Source organism: Bufo bufo, chromosome 2 (genome assembly GCF_905171765.1).
Source record: "Bufo bufo chromosome 2, aBufBuf1.1, whole genome shotgun sequence".
Taxonomy (NCBI): domain Eukaryota; kingdom Metazoa; phylum Chordata; class Amphibia; order Anura; family Bufonidae; genus Bufo; species Bufo bufo.
This window is the reverse complement of record NC_053390.1, coordinates 709,571,574-709,596,674: the sequence shown is the minus strand read 5'-3', so window position 1 is coordinate 709,596,674 and position 25,101 is coordinate 709,571,574. Positions and strand designations below refer to the sequence as shown.

Below are 25,101 nucleotides of genomic sequence, written 5' to 3'. Positions count from 1 at the left end.
AAATGAATGGGGCCGCATCCGTGATGCGGAATGCACACAGAACTGTTCCCGTGTATTGCGGATCCGCAAATGCGGTCCGCAATACGGCAACGGGAAGCACACATTCGTGTGCAGGAGGCCTTAGTGATGGTCATCTAGATCTTAGATTGTTTGTTAGAAGTTTAGCAGCAATTGAAAATAGACTAGTCATGATGAAGGACCTGGATGTATAATGGTCTGAAACACGTAACATAATTGTGTGTACCGCAAGTTTTTAATAACCGCTGGAATAAAGTACTTCTTGAACATCTGAGCTGGACGCTATCAACTTTTTTCTGAGGTTTTACCTAAGTGCACACCAGGCACTAAGTCTGTACTCGTGGCAAGGGGACACTTCATTAAACTAAAACCGTATTGTTTGTAAAAATAAATAAATACATATCCTAATATTAACGTGGTTATCCAAGACTTAAAGGAGCTTTTCAGGAATAATGGTCTTTTAGCAAGTGCCCATAGCCTGCTCCCCACTTCTCCGGTCCTCTGCACTGCCTCCATTGTCTGCACTTTATTTCCTTTTTCTTTACATTTGCCTGGGTACAAAATGTAAAAACAATAGAATACTAAAATAAAAATAAAATATAAACAATGACCAGAAAAGGCAAAACATTTTTATTTCAATAGGAGAACCGGAAAATAGTTATGGCTTTCAAAAAAAATGCATGTACTAAAATCATGGAAAAGGCGCCTGGTCAGGAAAGGGGTAAATGTACCAAGATGGAGCTTCACTTCACACTGCGTTCATGTCATCCAGAAGGCGTGAAGTTCATTTATTGAACGTTCTGTGATATATTGCAGAATGAGCAGATATCTGGGATGTTTGCCATCTTGTACTTCTGCTGTTTTGTTACCTTCGAATAAGTGGCAAGAGATAACAGGATGAGTCCAAGGCTTGCACTTCTGTTTGTAGATGGCCGTATTACTCTTACAGTACGTGTGTCTTCATGCCAGGTGGATGGTAAAAAGGTATGTAAAGTATGTACAGCGTGCCTTTCTTCCACTATCAGAGTAAGTACAGAGCTCCATCTGCTCAACATTAAAATGCTCCACTTTACTGGGCTATAATAAGCTTTTTGTGCTGTCTACAAACATAGCGCACTTTTGAATGAAGTATAAAAGCTATCATTGGAAAGCGACTGGTGTTTCTCAGAAATCGGGTTTATGAGCTGAGCGGATCAATGCTGGATATATGTTCTAATCAAATCTGGAAGCACTGCATGTTTTTAAACTTTGGATCAATTCTTTATCCTGTTGGCAGTAATTATTGTAATCCCAATATATTCTAATTGCTGTTCAGATTTTATAGCAGCTGCAATAGGCTTTTCCTTGATTCCGTTCTGGCAAAGAGATTTTCTTCCACTTCTTCTCTAATATTTTCATACTTAGTTAATGGAAATTACACCTGCCCTGCAGAAATTCTATTTAATTCCCTATACTCATAACTGGCTTTTTTTTTTGGGTTGCTGTCTTTCATACAAGTGACTCATAAAGCGCAAAAAGTAATTCCAGTCTGGGGAAAACGGTGGAATTGTTTCAAATCAATTTCCCGGTTGCAACAAAATTGGCTTGCAAATCCTTCTCTGTTCTGCGCTGGAGCCGATGGTTCCTCTCTGTCTGTCACTGGCAACTACAAAAACTGTGGGATTAACATGCTCAGACTGTTTACGCAGCGGTGAGAAGTCACCATAAAGCCCGTCTGGATTTATCAACGTTCATGGTCCTGTCTCTGCTCTTAACCACCATTGTGCAGCACACCATCAGGAAAGCCAGATTTTTTTTTTTGTATTGTAAGTGCCCTATTGTTTGGTATGGTTTTGGTCTATTTGAAGTCTATAGTGTCTTATATTTCAATAAAATGTTATGCAGTTTTATCTTTCATACCCTAATCAGCTCCCCCCATTATAATGCTGCTCTTTTTTCCACTTAATAAATCTAACCCATATTGTAACCCAAATATCGGTGACCAATCCATACTACGTGCAGGTATCAAGGTGGTCTCTTGGCAGCAGGAAGCATGGAGGTAGCATGATTACTGTTCCTCTAGATCAAGGATGCCCAACCTGTGTCCCTCCAGCTTTTGCAAAACTACAACTCCCAACAGGCCCTGATAGCTGTAGGCTTTCCAGGCATGCTGGAAGTTATAGTTTTCCAACAACTGGAAGGCCGCAGGTTAGGCATCCCTGCTCTAGATGGATCTGTAACGGTACAGCCACATGGTCGGGTTTCCTGATGCAGTTTTAGAAGTCAAAACCAGGAGTAAATTTAAAAAATAGGAGAAGTCATATATGTTCCTTATACTTTATCTACTTTTATTATCCACTCCTTATTTTGGCTTCCAACACTGCATCAGGAAATCTAAGTGTGTGGCCATACCCTAGTGGGCAGAGCTTGTCTGTGGGGAAGGAGATAGATAACTATGTGGCAATGGCCAGGGTGTCTCTAGGACATCAAGAGTTTTCTGACACTTTTTTTATCATATGGTTGTGCTTTTTGCTGCAATTTAAGGTACTTTTGAATTTATGGTAACTGGAATTTATTCCATTGGTTGCCACATAATCACCTAGGCACTGAAGTTTTCCTGTGATGGTGATGTCAAGTACCTTCATCATGTGTCCTAGCTCTGACTCCGAGTTGTAGACCTCAGCTACACTGAGAGGAAGGAAGATGGGCAATGTGGAAAATCTAGTTTACAGCATATTATAGAATCTACACTTAGAATGGTTATAGGTTAAAAAAACTAGACTCTCTATCTTATATATACTGAATGTACTAGACAAAAGACCCAATGATAATAGTGTCTGCAATCCAGACCTTGATCCAGGGTCAACACATTAGAGGAAGAATGGATCACAGCACTCCAATGTGGATGATGAACAACCTTAATGTGTTTATTCACTTGTATCCATAGCAATGTTTCAGCTCCCACATGAAGCTTTTCTCAAGTAGTGGAATATACAAAAGGCAGAATATATAAAGTACATAACCAAATTGAGTTGACATCATAATAAGGTTAATGAAACAGTCATAATAAAAATTCATGATAAAGTGCAATAGTATATGACAAACCAACAATCTTGTCACTGCAAATTCTGAATAAATCGATATTATACATAAAATAAGAAACAGTCACAATGTTTGAAAATACTTAATAAGCAATTATGCAAATACATCAATAGGCGGGGATGAGCAGATACTTTCAAAAATAGCATTAAAAAATTTGCGCTAAGACCGCATGTATTGATCAGGTGTTTTGGATGCTGTTTGACAAATTGGCCAATCAGCATGGTTCCAGAGGATAATCAGGCACGTGTGCTATGGATCCTTTCACTGCCATAATAATTAATGAAAAAATTCCTATAAACCCTCTATATAGGCTCACATGCTGTAGTACTTACTAATGGCAGAAACCATAAACATAAGATAAACTGGCAGATCCAGTCAATTCTTCTATGATAGATTGACTGTTACAGATGTAGTAGTTGTTAACTTGGCACTGAATGCTTTTGCACCTTCTCAACCAGCACTGGCCAGGACTTTAAAGATGGTGCCCACTCGCGAGCGTGGCAAGCGCCATAGCCCCCAGATGCCTGATGTTTCATCCCCACTCCTAAATTTTAACCCTTCAGAAGCCATGGTCAAACTTGACCACAGCATCTGGATGTGCTAAAACCTGGAAGTGCTTGCTATCGCATGTGCTCCGTCTCCCACCAGAGATTCACCGTGAAGGAGGAGAGAGAGAGAGAGGCATTATTCACTAAGGTGGACACCAAAAGGCTGTTCAATAGAAACAACAAGTGGAGCTATACTAAGATTATTCCTGGAATAGAAGGTCATATAAGCATTTTTTAAAACATATTAATTTTATCATGAAATAAACAATGAGCTCAGGCAGTATTTTTAATAGGATAACCCTTTAAATTGACTTTCAATGTGCTGTCAGGGTATTCCTGTGAATGTTAGTCTACTACAAGCTAGCCTCAATGTTAGGCCTCTTGCACATGACCGTATGTATTTTTCGGGCTGCAAATCGGGTGATATCCATGTGCATTTCGTATTTTGCGGAATGGAACAGCTGCCTCCTAATAGAACAGTCCTATCCTTGTCCGTGATGCGGACAATAATAGGACATGTTCTTTTTTTTTTGTGGAACGGAAATACGGAAACGGAATGCACACGGAGTACCTTCCGTTTGTTTTGCGGACCCATTTAAATGAATGGTTCCGTATACGGTCCGCAAAAAAAAAACGGAATGAAAATACGTTTGTGTGCAAGAGGCCTTAGGGGCAGGGGTAGAGGTTGGGGGCTGCACAGAATGGAAACACGGGGGCTGGAGTTTGGTCAGTCCTGCATGAAAGGGTTGAATATTTGAAGTCATGTTGCTATGCTTGGAGAAGTAGTCACTTTCCACCACATCAGTGCTCTCTAAGCATATGCAGAAGGCAATACCAGGCTAGAAGAAGCTTGAATGCCATGATCACACAATTGCTGGATCATGAAAAAGCTTTTAGGTCCCATTTAAATAATTTATGGAGAACTGGAATCTATATATCACAATGCACTGAGTGGAAAAGATTGTATTCTAAGGTAGTTCTTAGCGGCCTGTATTGAATGTGAGTTCTATGTGCATATTAATAGGCTGCACTTTTATTGTGTTTAAATGGTATCCACATGCTGAATGTGATTCACTCTGAAATGGCTTAACAAGGGTACATTCTGTGCGAACACGTCGGAAATAGATAGAAATGAACCGAATGTAAGCTGAATATATGCAGCGATATGCTGGACTATAGGTTCTGCAAAATACAGATGAACAATTGTGCACTTTGAGAAAAAGAGGAAAACAAGATGAAATCAACCAGGCAGGACGAATAAACAGGTTATGGTAGGTGGAATATACCTGTATATACTGTATGTCATTAGACTGCATGGAGACTCCTTTCCTGCAGTACATCAGCATTTAACATGTCAGCACAGTGAAAGGCAAAGATGTCAGCATACATGTGGAAACATCAGCACATACTTCATGTAGTGGGTCAATGCCATGTGGTGGAGCGTGTCTGCATATACTGCCTGTGCCATTTCTACAGATTGCGTTTTTCAGATTTGGTTTTACGTTAAACAACATGTTTCAGTTAATAAGTTAGATCTTATCACACAGCACATATGTTCTGTGTAGGTTGTGTGTTGCACGTTTCCAGCATTAATGGGGTGCGTGCAATTTATAAGAGTACACTTATGCATTTTTAAAATGAGTAATATTTTTTAGCCTTATTATTTTATGTATAAATGGCATGTTATTATTTTGTGTTAGAAGGCAAAAGTTCCCATAGACATTTCTTAGGAAGAAAGAAATAGCAGTTAGCAGTTAGTCAGCACATCCCAGTGCGTAGGTGTACGTCACCATGGCTGAAAGCACAAAAGCAAAACAATTAATACAACAGTACTCTCAAAACACAAATAATAAAGTAAATACGATAGTGCCTACCAATGCTATGTTATAAATGTAAGCTTCCTGGCAAATATATGTTGTACAACATTATTTGTGCCTGTCCGCCAACAACAAGGCGATCTCTTTAGGACAGGAACCAACACTAAATATTACATTCACTGGTGCCATACCAGCCTCTATTACATTTAGAGAATGCAGGTTTCACATGCATGCTGAGCCCACTCTATATTTTACCTCTTCTGGTGCAAATGGCCTCTAATAAATGCAGGGAGAGCAGGATACAGCATTTGGATTCGGGAGAGGTAAAATACAAAACATTTACATACTGATGCAACATGGACAAAATCAATGGACAAACGGAGCACAGTCAGAGACAAGAAAAATCATCAGGTTCTAGCAGACAGAACACGGACAAGTTTTTTAGGCTCCACCCATGCCGTAGGATCACCATATGCCCAAATCTGAAGAAGGGAACCACTCGGGCCTGAAACGTTGCACTACTATATACCACTGGTGTTGAAACTAATGGAATAAAACAAGAATTTTGAAAATACGTCATTTGGTGTACTGTCTCATACATTTCCACGAGTTATAGGCTTCACCATTGCCTTCTCAAGTCTGGCACTGAACATGCAGGGGAAAATAATCATTTGTGTCTATTTGTTACACAGAATAGACCCTATTTACTTTTCGAGATAACTTTTCTTAGAAAAGGGAAATCAGCGTGCCCAGTCAGGTGGATTTATTAAGGAAATGTTCTTTATTCGCCTGAACATTGCCAATAACGTCTAGTCACACAAGAGAAATGTGCTCTTAGCGTTGATTTTCAAATTGACTTTTTCTTAAAGGACATTGACTGGGTGTGACTGCATTGTCAGTAAAACTTTTTCTTCCTTTTCAAATCGGTAAACTGCAGTAGTTTTCTCATTTAAAGATTTTTGGTTTGTCTAGATCTTTTGTTTCACGTTTAGTGCTTTGAATTTTCTGTGCTATTAACCTAAGAAATTCTTAGCAAAACCGAAAGAAAGCAAAACACAGTAGACAAGCGCAGTTACTTCTTCAATGATTTGTTTAAACCTCATATCCTCTTGACACACAGAATACATTTACAGTGCTGCAGCCAGCTGATCGGCAGGGGTGCCGGGAGATGGACCCCACCAATCAGAGATTGATGATCTATCCTGAGGAGGCCATCGATATTAAAGGGCTTCTGTCACCCCACTAAAGTGATTATTTTTTTTGGGGCTAGTTAAATTAGTTATATAGCGATATATGAAAATATAATTGTGTTCCTTACCTTGATCCAGCAGTTTATTCAAAAAACGAAGTTTTATCATATGCAAATTCGGTCTCTACCAGCAAGTAGGGCGGCTACTTGCTGGTAGCTGCTGCAGAAATCCGCCCCCTCCTCTTGTTGATTGACAGGGCCAGCCGGGATCTCCTCCTCCGGTCAGCCCTGTCGGCGTTTCAAAAATCGCGCGCCTGTGTTGAATCGGCGCAGGCGCTCTGAGATGAGGAGGCTCGTCTCCTCAGAACTCCCTCAGTGCGCAGATGACATCAGATGACATCACCGCAATAGAAGACGTCATCGGCGCAGGCGCACTGAGGGAGTTCTGAGGAGACGAGCCTCCTCATCTCAGAGCGCCTGCGCCGATTCAACACAGGCGCGCGATTTTTGAAATGCCGACAGGGCTGACCGGAGGAGGAGATCCCGGCTGGCCCTGTCAATCAACAAGAGGAGGGGGCGGATTTCTGCAGCAGCTACCAGCAAGTAGCCGCCCTACTTGCTGGTAGAGACCGAATTTGCATATGATAAAACTTCGTTTTTTGAATAAACTGCTGGATCAAAGTAAGGAACACAATTATATTTTCATATATCGCTATATAACTAATTTAACTAGCCCCAAAAAAAAAAATCACTTTAGTGGGGTGACAGAAACCCTTTAAACCTCTTTAATAATTGAACTATCTATTTTTGTGATATGCCATTGTAGTAAATTTCCATTATATCACAATCTGAGCAAATATATATATTTGAGGTATTCTGATGCACCTATTATATGTGCCAGCAGCCAGATTTTGCCAATGGCATACGTCATGTAAGTGAATGCCAGGTTATGCCAATTAGATATGTAATAGAGATATCAAAAGACAGCAAGAAATTATGTCATTGCAGTTCTGCATATTTAAAATGTGACCATATGGAGGAGCAGCATTGTCACTAAGTTATCTGCTTCCTGCTGGCAGTAAAAATCTCATATAACTGATATTAATAGATAACGCATATTTTACAATTGTGCAGGACCATGGTTAAATTATCATTCTGTCAGATGAAATAGACTTACAGAGTCTATTCGAAGATGGCTCTCTGGCACCATTTCTCAAGAATTTGTCCTATGTCACTTTATCATCATGATGTACTTATTGATTCATTAATTGGTAACGGCTTTTGGCTTTAAAGGGAACCTGTCATCAACTTTATGCTGTCCATACTAAAGGCAGAATAAAGTGAATAAGGTGAGTTGATTTCAGCGGTCTGTCATTTATAAGTTAAAAGTAAGCGGTTGCCAAGAACCAACATCACAATCATTGCAGACTGGGCCTGGAAAAGAGTCCCGGCCACCTGAGAAGAGTCCTGGTTATTCATTATTTCCTGCTCTCACTGCCTACCTGCTGAGGACTGACAGTCTTCTACCTAGTTTTCTCCCTTTCTCTCTAGGAGAGAACTGCCAATCATCAGCAGATAGGCGGGAGAGCAGGAGATTATGTATAACCAGGACTCTTCTCAAGTAGATTTGACTCTTCTCAAGACCTGAGCTGCAATGATTATGATGCTGGTTCTCAGCAACCACTTACTTTTAGCTCATGGGTGACACACCACTAAAATCAGCATTTCTGCCACTATTTTATGCTGCCCTCAGTGAGGTCAGCATAACGTTGATGACAGGTTCTCTTTAATGTAATGTCTGTTCCTTTATGTGTCTCCACTTCCTTCTCTCTTCTTTTCGCTCTTACAATTCCAATTTTCACCTGCCATGGCTCTTCCTATAATAGCATGGAGATGCCTTGTGTTTGGTGTTGGATAACACAAGTGAAAAATTGCACTTAAAGGGGTTATCCTGCAAAGTTAAAACAGTTTTTACTCACATATCTGTTTTTACTGGACTTTCTTTCCTTTCTGTGACTGGGTAGTAGCTCAGCAAGGTCCTACATCTCCCAGGATGGGTTGTAATTAGCTCTTGTTAAACCCTGTTAAAATAGTCCCTCAATTATAGCCCTAGAGGTAAATACTGTCTGTAATGCCCCCAGAATTTCCTTCTCCACTGTCTAGAATAGAGTTAAGCAAATCGAATCCAACAAAGTGGAATTCGATCCGAATTTCAGGATAAATTAAATTCGTAACAAAACTGATTTTCCTCGTGCTTAATGGTAGATTTAACCTGAAATTGTGTAAAAAACTAAAAAAAATCATACTTACCTCATCCATTTGCTCACGACGGGACAACTGGCATCATCTTGATTTAAGATCTCAGCCAAAATCCTGTGCATGGTGACGTATGACAGAGAAAAAAAAGGGGGGAATGCAACAACACCCGGCAAACCAGATGAAGTACAATAATGCCATAGTCACAAATAAATATTATAGTGTTCATGCTATGCTTATTTATAAAGTGAGATGCTTGGCAAATGCATTTTGTACAAAATCATCTGAGCCCGTCTGCTGGACGTCAAGGCGATCTCTGTAAGACGGGTCCTAACACTAAATACTACCTGTTATGCGCCATAATGGCCGCCATAAAATTCAGGGAGTGTTGGATCCACATGCATGCTGGGTCCACTCTGCCTTTTACCATTTTTGGTGCCATAATGGCCTCCATTACAAGTGATGTAGGTACCAACATGCATGCTGAGCCCACTCTATACCTTTCCTTGTGCCAGACAGCTTCCAATGAATGCAGTGAGAGCAGGCTACAGCTTTATACTGAGACTAATTAAAATCAGCCTATAGGGCAGACAGGCTAATCAGGAGTGCACGACTCGCTGGAGTGCCACATCTCCAGCATTGTAAATCTGCAAAAAAAGGGGGGTTAGTCAGCACCTCCCAATGCGCAGGCGCATTGGGAGGTGCTGACTAACCCCCTTTTCTTTGCTCGTGACGTATGACATCACCACCCTGGCTGGTGTGATGACGTCATATCGGGCCGCACAAAATTTTGCTTCAGATCTTCAAGCAAGATGGCGGCGGTAAGTATGATTTCATTTTTCTTCTGCTAATTTTACACAGTTTTTACTCTCAGATGCCGTGACCATGTATGAACACGGCATCTGAGGGGTACAGTGATAAGGATTGGTGCTATTGCAGCTCCCTGTCTTTGCACCCACTGCTTACAAAAAATGTGCTTTGTGACAAACTAATTAGTCAGCAATTTTTATTTTTATTCGGCTAATCTAATTTTCTCTGGTCTAGAGCAAGGTATAACAATATAGTGGTATGAATTTAGAAGTAGAGATGAATAAGTGAAAGGTTAGATCCCTATGCCAGCCCTGAGGGAAGGAGGCAGGGAAGCTACTGAGCATGATAGTCCACTGCTGAATGCAGGAGAAAGTGGACCAGATGCATAGACAGCAGGGGGCGCTATCAGAGAGGAAAATGTCAAGCAGATTTAAAACCTTGCAGTATTTTTATTTCTGTACATGTGCTGTATATTGCATTGCTACTTTATTTGAAATACCCTATTCTTTGCACATGGGATAATTTCGTTAATCGATAGTAGTTTAATGAACCAATGAGAATCCATACTATAAATGAAGTCTCTGGCTTGTCACGTTTTTCATTTTATGATATTTTTATGTGATGGTAAGTGTTAGGTTGGGGTATCTGTGGATATCGAGAGAAGAATTTCCACCTGGTCTCCAATAAAGAGAATTTATAAACCTAGCCTCACTCAGTCTGTCCTAAAGGAGCCCAGATATTAACAGCAGACACTTGGCCATTTCCAAATCTCCGATTTCATCCAAGCCGAAAACCAATTACAAGCAGACGCTGTTTATTCTGAGGCCAGGTTATATCCATACATAATTGCATTTCTCATTACTATGGATTGGATGAAGTGTATATTCTAGCCTGTAATCAAATATTTAGAAAATGAGAGAAGGAAAATGAAAAGTGTTTTCTTGCCGTTTTTAATACCAGATGCTCTATTATCACACACGGCCTAATTCTGCATTTATTTAACAAAGTAGGTCTTAAATATTCAGATTAACAAAGGTCATGCCGCCACATTTCAGGCAGCGGATTGCAGAGTTTGATGCCTGGTTGGGAGAGGAAAATTTTCTGGTTGAAATGATTTTGTTTTCTTTAGTAAATCTCAAAAATGTAAAGCAAAGTAAAGGAGAGAAACAGGGAAGATGATTTAATGCAGATTGCCTGCAGATTATGTTGTCTTGTCCTGCTGATTTTTATTTACTCGTTTATTTCAGTTTAAGATTTAGGAGTTTAATTCAGATGCTGTCGGGTGGCAGATCTATTGCTTTTTAAAAGCCGTACATGCACGACTAGACTAGAGTCCTCGGAACAAATCACTGTTCCTACAGCACGGATATTGTCATTTTTAACCTTTGATTTGCTTTTGGTAGGGAAACTTTTGTTATAGGTTTTGTTTGTTTGTCTACTCTCTTGTTTTTACACTTGTGGTTAGTTTATAGTCTGTACAGGTTCCTGCAATATCTTTTTGTCTTTTAATTCCCTCTGCAGAGTCAGAGCACAGGTCCACTACTTGCTCTCTCCGAATCGTTAAAATGATTAATGCCTACAGGGTGAGCTAACTTTAAGTTTGTCTTGCTTGTTAACTGTTCTTTCCCAGGATCCACCTCCATTCCTTTTTTCCTTAGCATGGGAATCAGGGGATTCCCAGGGCTGAACTGCCTTATTGGCAGGATTGAGCATTTTTTCATTCTACTGTAGTTGAGCAGAAAAAAATAACAAATGACTAATATGTTCTTCAGTTATGTCAGCACATCATCTCATTATACTCGGAATATAAACACCTCATGGCCTGGAAGAAGAGAGGGTAAGGTAGAAGAGGCTTTCCAGATTTTTGTACTTCTTCATAAATTTGAAGCCCAGCTTGCTGTACCTGTTGGAAAAAAAAAACATACTAACCTGCTCCTCTCCTTCTGTCCCAGCCCCTTGGGTCCCTGGCTTTCTTCTTCTTTCTTCCAGTCCCCATCCTGTAAACTTCTAGACAGACAGGGTCAGATGTGCCTCTGCAGCCAATGACTAGCCTCAGAGGTTATGTACCCCCAAGCACCACATCAGTAAAGGGTCATGTGCCACTTGGGATCACATCACCTTGAGGCCAGTCATTGGCTGCAATGGTGCACTCAATCTGCAAGTTTACAGAATGAGGACAGAAAGAACAGTGCCTAGGAGCAGGTAATTGTGGATTTTTCTGGGCTTCAAGTTTTAAAGTGGAAAAAGCTGGAAACTCCTTTAAGATCCCTCCACCCGAACAAATCAGGGTAATTGTAGTAAGAAAGCAATCTCTAGAAAGTAGAATTTGGAAGCAAAATTATCTACTTTAAATATGTGGAATATGGATAAGTTATAATTGTGGAGGACTGCGTACAATCAAGGGGGGGTCTGACCAGTAGGCCATTTGGGCTCTCTTCAGTCAACATGGACCTTTAGTACTGTTGTCCTTGCTCGGCTTGCCACCTTCCCAAGTTGGGTCAGTGACTTCATCGTCCAGCACCTCCTCTTCCACTTCTTCACTCTGGTCATCCTCCTGATTTGTTGACCTAACAGCAACCTCATTTATTGACAACTGTGTCTCATCCTCTTTATGAACCTCTTTAGACACTAATTGCGGTTGACTTATTGGCAACTGGGTCTCATCATCGTCATCCACCTCTTGAAACACTAATTGCCGTTTCCCAACATCATCTTCTTCTGACTGTGGATGCTCCAGAGTTTTAGAATCAGGGCACAAGATCTCCTCATGTCCCTTTTCAAGCGGGCTTGGTGAGAGGCCCACATTAAGGAATGGTGATGAAAACAGCTCCTCGGAATATCCGAGTGTGGGGTCACTTGTTTTCCAAGACTCTCTATGGTGGGTGGAAGGAGTATCAGGGTGAGGATTCTGTTGACTCTTGGCTTCTGAGACTGGACTTTGTGGAATACAGGGTGTTGCTTAACCGACTGGAAGCAATATCTGCTGCAATCCAACCGACCACCTGGTCGCACTGGTCTAACTTTAATTGTGGCGCCCTGCAAACTGGGACATGAAGCTAGATATCGTGGATGAGTGTGTTTCTTGTGCTCTTGCAGCAGGCACAGTTTTACTGTGCCCAGGGCCACGGCCTCTGCATGCACCATGAGCATCACGGCCACTTCCCCGTCCCTTACTGCTCGCCTTGCGCATATTAAATGGTATATATGCTTGTAAGTATGTCACACGTATAGTAGCGCAGGTTTTGTAAGTGTATGCGCAAATAAAGTACACAGAATGTCACAGATATTTTTAGAATTAAACAGGAGTTATAGCGCAAATTATGTCGCTGTAATCACCGCCTAATAAAAAATTACACTGAATGAATGTCACTGATATTTAGGATGCGCACACGTTAAACAGGAGGTATAGTGCAAGTAATGTCGCTGTCACCTCCGCCTAATAAAAAATTACACTGAATGAATGTCACTGATATTTAGGATGCTTACACGTTATACAGGAGGTATAGCGCAAGTAATGTCGCTGTCACCACCGCCTAATAGAAAATTACACTGAATGAATGTCACTGTTATTTAGGATGCACACGCATTAAACAGGAGATGTAGCGCAGGTAATGTCTCTGCCCCCAGCAGCAAAAAAATTTGACTGAATGTCACTGATATTTTGGATACGCAAACGTTATACAGGAGATGTAGCGCAGGTAATGTAACTGTCCACAGCGGACACCGTCTACGGAAAAAGTACACTGGATGTTACAGATAGTTTTAGGCTGCGCACATGTTAGACAGGAGATGTAGCGCAGATAATGTCGCTGTCTGCAGCTGCCAAACAATTGCAAGCTATTTAGCATAGGTTGCGCTAAAAATGTATATTGCTGCCAGATACAACTATAGCCCTTAAAAGGACTTTTGGGTCTCAAATAAGTTTTAGCAATTTAGCGCAAGTTGCGCTAAAAATATATATTGCTGCCACACACTGCCACACACAACAATAGTCCTTAAAACTTTTGGGTCTATAATAAGTATAAAAGCTAAAATATTTCTATTTCACTCCCTACACTATCTCTCCCTTCTGCTCTGCAGCTCTCCCTGACTAAGACTGAGCCGAACACGTGTCATCGGGTGCTATATAGCACCCGATGACGCGTTCCGGCAAGCCATTCACTGTAATGCCAGTAACTAACATGGATATGGCATTACAATGAATGGCAGTACTTGCCTTAACATTTATTGGCTGTGTAGCACCCAACAAACGTGCGGGGAGGAGACTCGAGCATCGCGCTCGAGCACATACGGTATTCGGCCGAACACCGCGATGTGCCGAGCATCGCGATGCTCGAGTTAAATTAGTGTTCGGCCGAGCATGCTCGACCAACACTAATAGCTAATGAGTTGATTCATAAAAGGTATTTTCTGCTGTATTAAGTGTTGCACTAAAAATGAACTTGTCATTTCGGAGGTAGTAATAATTGGGTGCCAAAAGTTTTACTATCAAGTAAATTGGCTGAGATGTAATCTGAATGTTCACTACAGCAGGTGGTGAATGGAATATAGATTAGCTCCACACAATCTCTCTCTCTCTGATTTGTTCTCTGCCGTTCTTTCTACAATGTGATTGTTATGATTCATGCCATCCTTGGCGTGTTGGCAGCGTTGAGTTGTTATGAAAGCCGTCATGGTTTGGCCATCCAAATTGCTTTACTGAAGGATTTTATAGATATTTAGTTCAAGAGGAGGAATTAATGCTTCAGCTGTCTTTAAAATCCAGAGTTCAAATTAATTCTCAGTGATATGTCCCCAAGAGGTAAACACCGCATTTAGAATTCTCTTGTTCAATCTAATGTACACAGTGTTCTGTGTCAGCTCTAATAAGAAACACGCCGTGTCTATAGAAAGCCCATTTGGTGACATAAGAGTTGTTAAAATAATTCTATGTAGTTCTACCAGGTTGGCCGCCTTTGTCCTTGATACGGTGATAGATTTTAGTCAGCTGAATGCTATCTATGTTACATTGCAAAGTTTCATTCATTGTATGGATGTTCAATTAATCTGGCAAAATAACGTTGGTAGACACAACACATGTAAGCAGGGCCAGGCTTCCATATAAGCAGAACCTTTGAAAACCAGCCAACGCTAGCTGTTAACATGCAAATGAAATGCAGGAGGAGAAAACGTCAGCAGCATAAGTCTTGTTCCACTATGCCCAATGTATATGGAAATCGATTTCCGCTTCACCTCATATAATTGAAAGTTAAGCCCATGATTCAGTCTATTGAAACAAATATATTTATCAAAATGCCATTTCCTTTCAAAAGCAAGTTTGCATGTAAACAGCAAATTGATGATAGATCCAGAGATTATGGGGTTTAATGTGAAAGCAGTTTCTCTGGCTTTTAGTGTGCCATAAACCTATAGCAGAGTGCTCTTGATAATACATGAACATGCATGGCTGGTAGTGCATATTATTTGGGAGATTAGTCTTCAGTGGATGAATGCATATGTTCAGCTTTAAATTCTACACATTTTGAGTCAGTTGTAAGTTATAACAGGGGTGCTTTATTCAGCAGCCACATACTGTATGCTTTACGTGGGAAATCACATTGATCTGTGTACATACAACCAGGGAAATTTATATTTCTTCAATGCATTTCATTAGATTCTACATTTTAGGTGTAAAAGGAGTTATATGAAACATGAGCCAGTTTTTATTTTCTTCAAAAAAGTTCCACCTTTGTCCATAGGCTGTGTTTGATAGTACAGTTCAGGAACCTTAAAGTTGGTGCCCGTTACAGAAAACCAATCTTAATTTATCCATTTTGGGAACTTAAAGGGGTGAAGGGGGTTTTCTAGTTTCTAGATATGAATCACCTGTCCTCAAGACAGATCATCAATATTAAATCAGTGCGGATCCAACAACTGCCACATCTACTGATCAGCTGGTTTTGGTGAAGGAACGTATACAGTGGCTGGAGCCAGACGCAGAACGCTCTGTCCACTGTGTAGTGTCAGTTTGCTCTAGTCCAGCTTCCATTTACTTGTCATTAATATCTAGAAACCGGAAACCCCTTTAACAGAGGGAGAGTTGAGGTCCTCTGTTCATGCCCAAAATGAAAAGTAGTAATAAAGATCATCTCTTGCTTTGGAGGACTTCTCCTATCTTGCTTTATGCAGACAATCAATTGGTTTCAATGGGCCCAAAATAATATCTAGTTTCCTCTTTGGTGGTGCCGGAGGGAATTGAACACTAAAGGGTGTATTAGATGGGCAGTTTTTCTGCCCGAGGAACGCTAACTAGCATTCGTAGTAAAGCTCGTTAACGATCATCTGGCAATCAAATACTACCACTGATTGCACGATGAACGAACATGCTGAAAGATCAGGATTTGCCAGCAGCAGATCGTGCTGTTTAATTATGATCTGCTGTCAGCAAACCACTGTAGAGCATGGGGGCGGGCGATACCACAGCCGTGATGCTACCTCCCCATGTTGCTGTGGAAATCTCTGCATGTAATAGCAGCGGTCTCCTCAGCAAGCAAGCAGCGCTTCCCTCCCGGCAATCATCTGTGTGATTGGGGTGTCTAATACACCCTTTACTGCTGGATTCCCACACAGATTATAGTTGAACGTGGGGTCTCATCAGGAGGACATTTTGTGATCAGCTTGTTGTCAACTGATTCTTCCTAAAAGTAGGGTTTGCCCAAGGCACAATATCAGATACAGCCCATGGGCAAGAGTCGTGATGATTTTGTAAAACTCATACAACGTCTGTTAAACAAATGTGAGTTCCTCAGGCATGTCATAAAGAACACAACTTATTTATATGTGCCGGATTTGATTTGGTGATTTGAATGTTTAATGTCTCACTTTTTTTACCAGACTATGTTTTTTTTTAAATCTTATTAAGGTTTAATAACAACAACCTCAAGAAAGCTAGACCGGGAACAGCAGTCCGAACATATACTTGAGGTATGTTGTCTTCTTTATGAATAGAACAAGGTCAATATAGAGTTTCATTTCATGTAGAAAAGATCCTTGGTTTAAATTAAATAAGATGTCCCATAGGTGACTACCCCCAGCACCACCACTGTTCCTCTTTATTGTACAGACACAATGAGGATAGACTAATGGTCATGTATCCAGAAAGATTACAGTGCTTGGCTGGCTCCATAAACATTGTGTGGAGCCACAGGTGCATACATGACCATGTAAAGTCCTCCTCACTGTAGTTATGAGCCCGGGGACTAAGCTTGTTGCTTAGTTCTTTTGTAAGTGGTGAATAACCTCTAGTAATATTTCATCCCTGATCTCTTGCATAGGCAATATGTCAGTGGACCAAGATTTCAAATACAAATCCTTAAAGCCAATACTTAATGAATGAAGAAATTCTAACCTTATCACAGTGAGCCATAGATATGCCCTCTTGGTGATCCACTGGGGGTTATACTAAAACAATCAATTTTACTGTATAGTGGAGTATGACTCTGGTTTAATATGGAAGTATTTTTTTTTTTAAATCTGAGAGTAAAAAATGTTGCTTCATCAGATGTAGGGTCATGGATATATTTTCTTCTGCACACCATTGCTTATAGGAGACAATAAAACTGCAATACATCATTTCATGAAGGCACACAGAGAGGGACATAGCAACCCATAGCAACCAATCAGATTCCATATTTCATTTTTCAGAGCTTTTTTGGAAAATAAAAGGTGGAGTCTATTTGGTTGCTATTGGCAAGTAAGCCAGTTTTCCTTTTTCCACCTGGTTAGATAGATCTCCCAAGAGTGTCTATGACTCTACCATGTGCATGAGGTCTTCATGTATAAACCATTGCATTTTGGGAATAATGTAAATTTCTTAGCTTGCTGATATAGTGCCAACATAGTCTGCCCTGCTGCACAGAGATTATCACCCATACCAATCAGTCCCTGTACCATCCGGTTCACAGTCTAATTTCTCTGTGACATCCACATCCACACTAGAGCTAGTTTCATAGTATGTTTTTGGTATGTAGGTGAAAACAGAAGACACCCATGCAAACATCATTCAAATATGTCCTTATTCAGGTTTGATCTCAAAACCCTAATGCTGCAAGGCAACAGTGCCAACCACTGAGCCAGCATGTATCACAACTATTTCCTTCAACATTTGAGGCTGAGTAGATGTGCCTAGGAATAACCCTAGAATATAAAGTTGAATGTATCTTCCTGTAACGTGCAGTTCCAGAAATGAAATTGTGTATCAAAAGCAAAGGTAATAAACAAGTCTTTGCCTCTGCAGCCATTTTTACATTTCCACGTCAAGCCAGAGTTACTTTTAATAAAAGCTAAAATTGCCAGAATTTCGGTTATTGGCCTCTGCTGTTATGATCCATTTTTAATCTTTATTTACAAGGTACAGAGCTCCCATGAATCTTACAGTTAGCATGGCTCTTTTCGTGCCATGGGTTAATGTGCCGAAAAATATATCTGTGATTTGTAATTGGCCATTTTTTTCATTACTTTTATTTTATTTTCCCCCCAGCTGGTCTTTTTTGCTCCTGTCTTTTTATTGCCAGTTCAATGTTAGAGCAAAGGCAACATAAAGAACTGTTATGCAGTGTAATGCAAGCCTTAATGGTTTAATGGGCCTATTCTTATTTGTCTGCTTAATGGAGGCAAGCTTGAATATGGTTTGGGAAGCAACCCAGAAACATAGTGGTATTTAGATTGGAGGAGCTACAGCCAAGTGTTGTGTGCATCTGGCAAATTAATTTAACATTAAAATGTTGACCAGATGGGTTAGTAGTTTTTTTCCTTGTTTACAAGGAAATTTGATCCTCTATTGCACTGTGGTTTAGTGATATGAACTCCAAAATGCTGAGTGCATCCTCCCCATGACTAAATCTATTCTACCTGCATAGAAGAGTTTTAGAAATCTAAAATCTAAAAATTTAATAGATTGAATGGTATGTCAAAAATAATTAAAAATCTTGGAGAAACCCCACAATAATAAAATAAAAAAACGTAATCGCCTCTTTCTCCGTTGCCATTGGTGACATGCAGGATAGGCCGCTGATGACAGTGATTGGCTGCCGATTTTAGCAGGATCAGCTGACCATTTAATGTGTAACCTCCTGACTCTCCCTTGGCGGTAGATATCAGGGGAGACAAAGATCGGGCAGTTGGATTTAACATGCTAGATTTTTTTGTTCTCATACATAAGCCACCACCAGACTTGTTTGTCAGTGGCTTCCAACCTTCTCTCTAGTGAAAGCACATGCACATTTATGCATGTGTATGGGGGCCAGGAGGCATAGCTGTTGGTTAAGAAAGCATTTAACCAACACCTATCTAAATATGTATGGCCAGCCTAAAGAAGGCCATACACATTAGTCAAAAATTTATCAAAATGGACAATTTTAACCAAGACGATCTTTCGTCCGGTGAAATTTAACAATGGATCATTATTTTAGCTGAATGATAACAGGCCATTATAGTCTGTTGTCCATGTTTGAAATTTTCATCCAGTAGTAAGTCAAAACATATTTTGTTCAAAAAGAGTTTTTTTTTCACAAAGGTTTTGTGAATGAAAGATCTTTTTTTGAAATATAATAGCCCAATGGGCCATCTTGAGTTCAAAAAGAGCAGAGATTTAAATGTGTAAAATGTACAAGTTTTATTGAATCTTTTCCCGCAAAGCTATATATCAATCTGCTCAGTTCCTCCTGCTCTATCACATGCTTCCTGCAGCTTGCATTGCATTTTATGGTGACAGGTTGTTTTTGACAACTAGTGTTCATATTGTGAAAAATACAGGGATGCTCGTCACATGGATGGAAAACTGTCCCATCTGTGGCCAACTTTACCCTCCCAGGCCAGGAGTTCCTGTTGTAATCCTCTTTAGTTTCAATAAAGGTAATCTTACTGAATACAAAACACCTTAAAAACATGTATTTTTATTAGGACTACTATCACTTGATAAATAACACTAAGGAGTAAAAAATTTGATTTATTTAAAACTGAAAATGCATAATTTCCCAATCTGTCCTGGATTTGGGTGTTGATCTGGATGTCTGAGTTTTCTAATATGTCTCTTACATCACAGTCTGAGAATGCAGATACATTTATTTTAGCAAGTACAAAGCAAATGTAATGTGAATTATTAACCCATTGCGGATGATGATGCCTTAATAAGCTCACAATATTACCATAACCATATCTGGTTAATACTGTTGAATAATGAACCTCATGACCACATAGGATTTCCCATATAAGTTCTCCGCTTTCCATCTGTCATATTATGCATTACACATTGATGTGAAGATGCTATAACCAAATGGCAAACGATTGGCAGGACTTGAGAAGTTAATGACAAAACATGAGAAGCAGCGTATGGCTTTGTTTGCCTTTTCTACAAATGAAACGATGAGACCAAGCTTCTCTCGACAAGTATCAACATTCTGTTTGCTAGCTGTGACAAATGTTCTCAGATTAAGCCTTTTTGAACAACCAATCACTTAAATCTCTACACAGATTTGTTTGCTTTTCTGGAACTGATTAAATGTTTAGCTGCATACAAGAATAATAAATTCTGTTCTTCCCTAAAGGAACATTTCAAGCTGTGCTTGTTCTTCAAGCTATGCATTAATTTAGGAAGACTTTTAAATGAACATCATCTCCAAAAAGCTTTTTTGGAAGCATTTAAGTGTAGCGTTCTTCTTACTTCATGGTTGTACAGCAGGGTGTAATACAGTTAAATCTTGTTCTTGCCTGAACAGGTGACTATCACAGACAATGGATTTCCTTCAAAGTCAACAGTTTGTCGAGTCATAGTCAAGGTTCTGGATGAGAATGACAATAAACCATCTTTTCTGCAAAAATTTTACAAGATCCAGCTTCCTGAGAAAGAAAAGATTGAACGGGAAAAAATTACCAAGAGGGATCCCATCTACAGAGTAATTGCTGTAGATAAGGATGATGGTCCAAATGCAGAAATCTCTTATAGCATTGAGGATGGAGATGAGCATGGGAAATTCTTTATTGAACCTAAAACTGGAGTAGTTTCATCTAAAAAGTTCTCTGGAGCAGGAGAATATGATATTCTTACGGTAAGTTGAATTTTGTCTTTTGATGTTATAAGTTTATTAAAAAAATGACTCAAATATCAACATAATACATCATACAGTGAAGCCTCTTTGAGAAAATCACCTAGGATTGCATTCATAAATGGTTTTCTGGGGTGTTGGAGGGAGTCTTCTGAAAGAAAATGACCATTATGCACATTGTAAAAATGAAAATTTGTCATAGGAAATCTGGTTTGAAAGGTGGTCTTCTAAATAGGTGGTCTTTTGGAGAAATTTTGCTATATATAATACAGTGTTATATAATGCGAAATGACTTAACCAAAGACATAATACATGATAAAGGCAAGGGAGAAAAAGAATAATCATAATGGAGGGCAGAAGCCTTTGTCAATTTATTATTTTTTTTTCTTCATTTTGGCCTGGATAACTCTGGTCTATAAATTAGAGTCTATTATCTGTGGAGCAGACATATTACTATAGGTTGATTTTGTGCCAGAATAACAACATTTTTACTTAGTGTCAAATTTATGACCAGTATGCATTTGGATTGTTAAATATATCCAAAGCTGTGATGTTCTTTTCAAAAGCAGTGAAGGGAATATTTGACACATTGCACCACAAAAATCCATATTTACGACACAGTGCACCACAGAGCTTTATACTTTTCATTCCACCTTGGAACTGGTATATTTTTTGTCCACAAGATACAAGACAAAACAAGGTGCAAAATAGAAGTAGACAAAAAGTTGGGACAAAAATTGTCTAAAAACCTTGTGTCCAACATGTCATGAATGCAACAAAATTGTGGTGCAGTTTGTATATTCATATAATTCAAATTGTGGAGCAAATCACGTGTCTATTCTAGTATGTAATGTTAGGGAGCTATTATCGATCAGATAATAGAAGAGTTTCAGCGAGATACTAGGCACTTTTTGCATCATAAATACTAATTACAACTGGTTTATTGTTGCATTTATTGATTTGCGCACCGTTGATTTATGTGTTTTATGTTTCACCTATAGATTAAAGCTGTTGATAATGGGAGACCTCAGAAATCATCCACTACTCGACTTCATATAGAATGGATCTCAAAACCAGCACCATTAATGGAACCAATTTCCTTTGACGAAGAAGTTTACACCTTCTCTGTGATGGAGAGTGATCCTGTTGCTCATATGATTGGCATGATAACTGCACAACCTGTGGGATCTCCATTGTGGTTTGACATTACCGGTAAGTATATACAATTATTTAAGTCATGCGGAAGTAATGCTTAATCTGGAAACCTGTCTGAATACTAGAATAGAACATATGTTTATAGAGCATCAGATGGGGATTCAAAGTAGAGGCTTAGAGGTGTGCCGTGACGTACAGTATGAAAAGTTCTTCAGATTATGTAGATTAATTATTCAGTGATTCAAAGACAATTTAAAGAAAAATTATATTTAATACCTCTACCTGATATGTATGTAATAGGCAATGTCCTGAAATGGAGAAATCAAGTGAAGGAATTCTGAAAGTCAATACAGAAAAAAGTCAAAGGAAAACATTTTGGTTTGTAAGGGCTTTGGTTAGAAGATAGTGTATAGTGAAGTTTATTTGGGGACTTTTGGAGCTTGCAGGAATGGAATTTTTTTGCAGTTTATGGAAAATAGTCTATGTTTCCAGTCCCTTCTATTTAATGGAAATTTTTGTACAAAAGAATGCTTCTGACATCTATTTTATGTTTATCTTACATTTCATTAAAATGGAGCCCTCAAAGTAGACTAGACTGATAGCAAGGAGAGTTATTGCTGACATATTATGTTTCAAAGATTTTTTTTACTCCCTAAAACGTCTGATCCAGATGTGTTATTAAAGGGGTTATGCAAGGGCTGTAAAATATTGCCGCACTGAATATTAGATGTGATGCAGACTGGAAATACAAAACTTTGAGCCACTGTCATGATCAATAAGAGTTTCCTAATAATAATAATAATACCAGTCTTAAAGCAAGGTTCATCAAAATGATACATCTGAATAGCAGTGAATTGAGAAGTAGCCACATATGCATGGCTTGGTCCTCACTCTCTCCAGGACACAGTTCTTGATAAAAGAGATGGGACCTTCACCTATGAGACATTTATGGCATATCCTATCAATTAACCAAAAATGTCCAGGTGGGGCAACCCCTTTTATGTGTTTGTTACTGAATCTTAGTAACATGGAAACACCACTGACTAAAGAACACATTGGCAAGTTGCTTAAAAACCAGTATCACTGACGCAGTGTGCAGGGACAATTGGCAATTACTTGGCTTTGTTATATTTCCAGCTACTGGTTGGAATTAAATACATTTTAAGTAAGTGATCATCTAAAAGCAAAAGCCAAGATTTATCATTGACATGGTAATGCTACTCAAGGCACTGCTGTATGTGAATGAAAGCCAAGCCTGAGGGTGTATATGCAGCAGTATAATGCACATTCAAGGTTACCAACGTTCTCTTTTATTGCCTTTGTGAAACTAATTTCCAAGCTAATTCACCGTCCAGGACATTAGATTACAGATTTTGATTTTTTTTATTGTTTAGTGTAGATTCCAGTGATTTGTGATCTAATGGAAAGCTATGAGATGAATGGAGTTCCTAAGCTTTCTGGAAAGTGTTGTATAATGGAGAGGGAAGAGCTTATAAGAGAAACCCAGGTTGTAATGTTATTTCATATCATTTACTCCTTGTATTTTGTGAAAGATAGAGCCAGCTCTATGAAATTACAGGGTAATTGCACTTTTAATCTCACTCTAGATTTGTGTCCCTGATTAAGGTTGACGTGTGAAGCCGACGGCCAGGTGACTGCTGCTAATCGCTTCTGTCATAAACTGCCACCTCTTTTTTTGCCCTGTACTCTCAAAGGAATATGCTTGTGGACAGTTAGTTAATGCACATCACTGGAAAATTGATTTTTAAGTATAGAATTGGTGGGATCTGTGTATTAGGTTGTCTCAATACATGTATATTGTAGCAATCAAAATTGTTCTCTGTAGAGGCTAGCTCTGTGATTGGTTCCTTCACGAGCAAGGTCAGTGAAGTCACACACAGCTACCTAATGACATCATGAAAATGAGCCCCATCATGGCTTCCTGTTGACGTTGACTGTGAAGCCGCATGGAATTTGTTTCCAACAAAACTGATTTACTATTTGTTTAGTTATATATCTATATCTAGTATCATATCTGTCTAGTATACATTAAAATGATGTCCACGAATGGTGATGTAAGATGGTGAGTGTGTGTGGTAGATGTTTATGTACATTTATACATTGATCTATGAACTAGCAGAAGGACCCGGCTTCGCACGGGTATATTTAATCTATTTAATTTGACCTCCACCTCCCCCCATCCAGTGACCTCCACAGCCCCCCATTCCTTAATACTAACCCCCCTACAGTGTCCCGCCTCCTTAAAATGTGACCTCCACAGCAGCCCACCCCTTAAAGGGAACCTGTCACCAGTTTTATGGTGTCCTAACTAAGGGCAACATAAATAAGTGACTGATTCTCTTAGCAAAATGCTGGGTCACTTTCTTTAATTGACCCAGTCAATCTGCCAACATCTTGTATTGAAAAGCTACAGCTACTAATGATGAGTCATGAATATTTATGAGCTCCTGACTCTACCCTCCTGCCTGCTGCTGATTGACAGTTATTTTCCATATGAATCAGCAGCAGGTGGGCAGGGGAGTGGCTATAGCTGTTAATTAAATTCACGCTGGACTCAAATCAGCTCATTAGCATGCGGCATCTTTGTGTGTATATTATGAGGTAACCATCTGTCACACCAGTAAGTGAATACATCTAAGGTACTTTTTAGTAGTTAATGATTGTATTTAATTAGTTCCACATGACAGGTTCCCTTTAACTTTGACCTTTACAGCAACCTGCTTCTTTACATTGACCTCCACAGCGGGTCATTATTGTCTTTTATTGACAGTATATAAAATCTCACAGAATTAGTATACAGTTAAGGTCATGTGAATTACACCAGCCTCTACAATAACATTGGCTTAACTCACACATAAGCTGTCTTATACTTAGAATGTCCTTCATTGCCTATAGCAACCAATCAGAGCTAATGTTAATGACCGGTAGCAAAAGCTGAGCTGTAATTGGTTGCTATATGCAACCTGATGAATATCCAGGCTAACTGCCACAACAGCCAACAGACTATGGCTCCTGTAGTTTGGCAGTTAGGTTACTAAGCATATTTTTGGGCAAATAATTGGAAAGCGCGGAGTGAAAGTTTCTACACAAAGCATAGTCTTTGACGTTCCCTGAGTCACAGGAGG

General features: G+C 39.5%; 1 protein-coding gene across 7 annotated transcripts in view; it reads left to right on the top strand.

Annotated features, from left to right (window-relative positions):
- Positions 1-25,101, top strand: part of FAT1 (FAT atypical cadherin 1) — a 227,191-nt gene that overhangs the window by 117,438 nt on the left and 84,652 nt on the right. For all 7 annotated transcript variants that reach the window (XM_040418765.1, XM_040418764.1, XM_040418770.1 and 4 more), the window contains exons 4-6: positions 16,621-16,682; positions 20,474-20,803; positions 21,802-22,012. In XM_040418765.1, the coding sequence (XP_040274699.1) occupies positions 16,621-16,682; positions 20,474-20,803; positions 21,802-22,012 (603 nt within the window). The remainder of the gene's footprint in view (positions 1-16,620; positions 16,683-20,473; positions 20,804-21,801; positions 22,013-25,101) is intronic.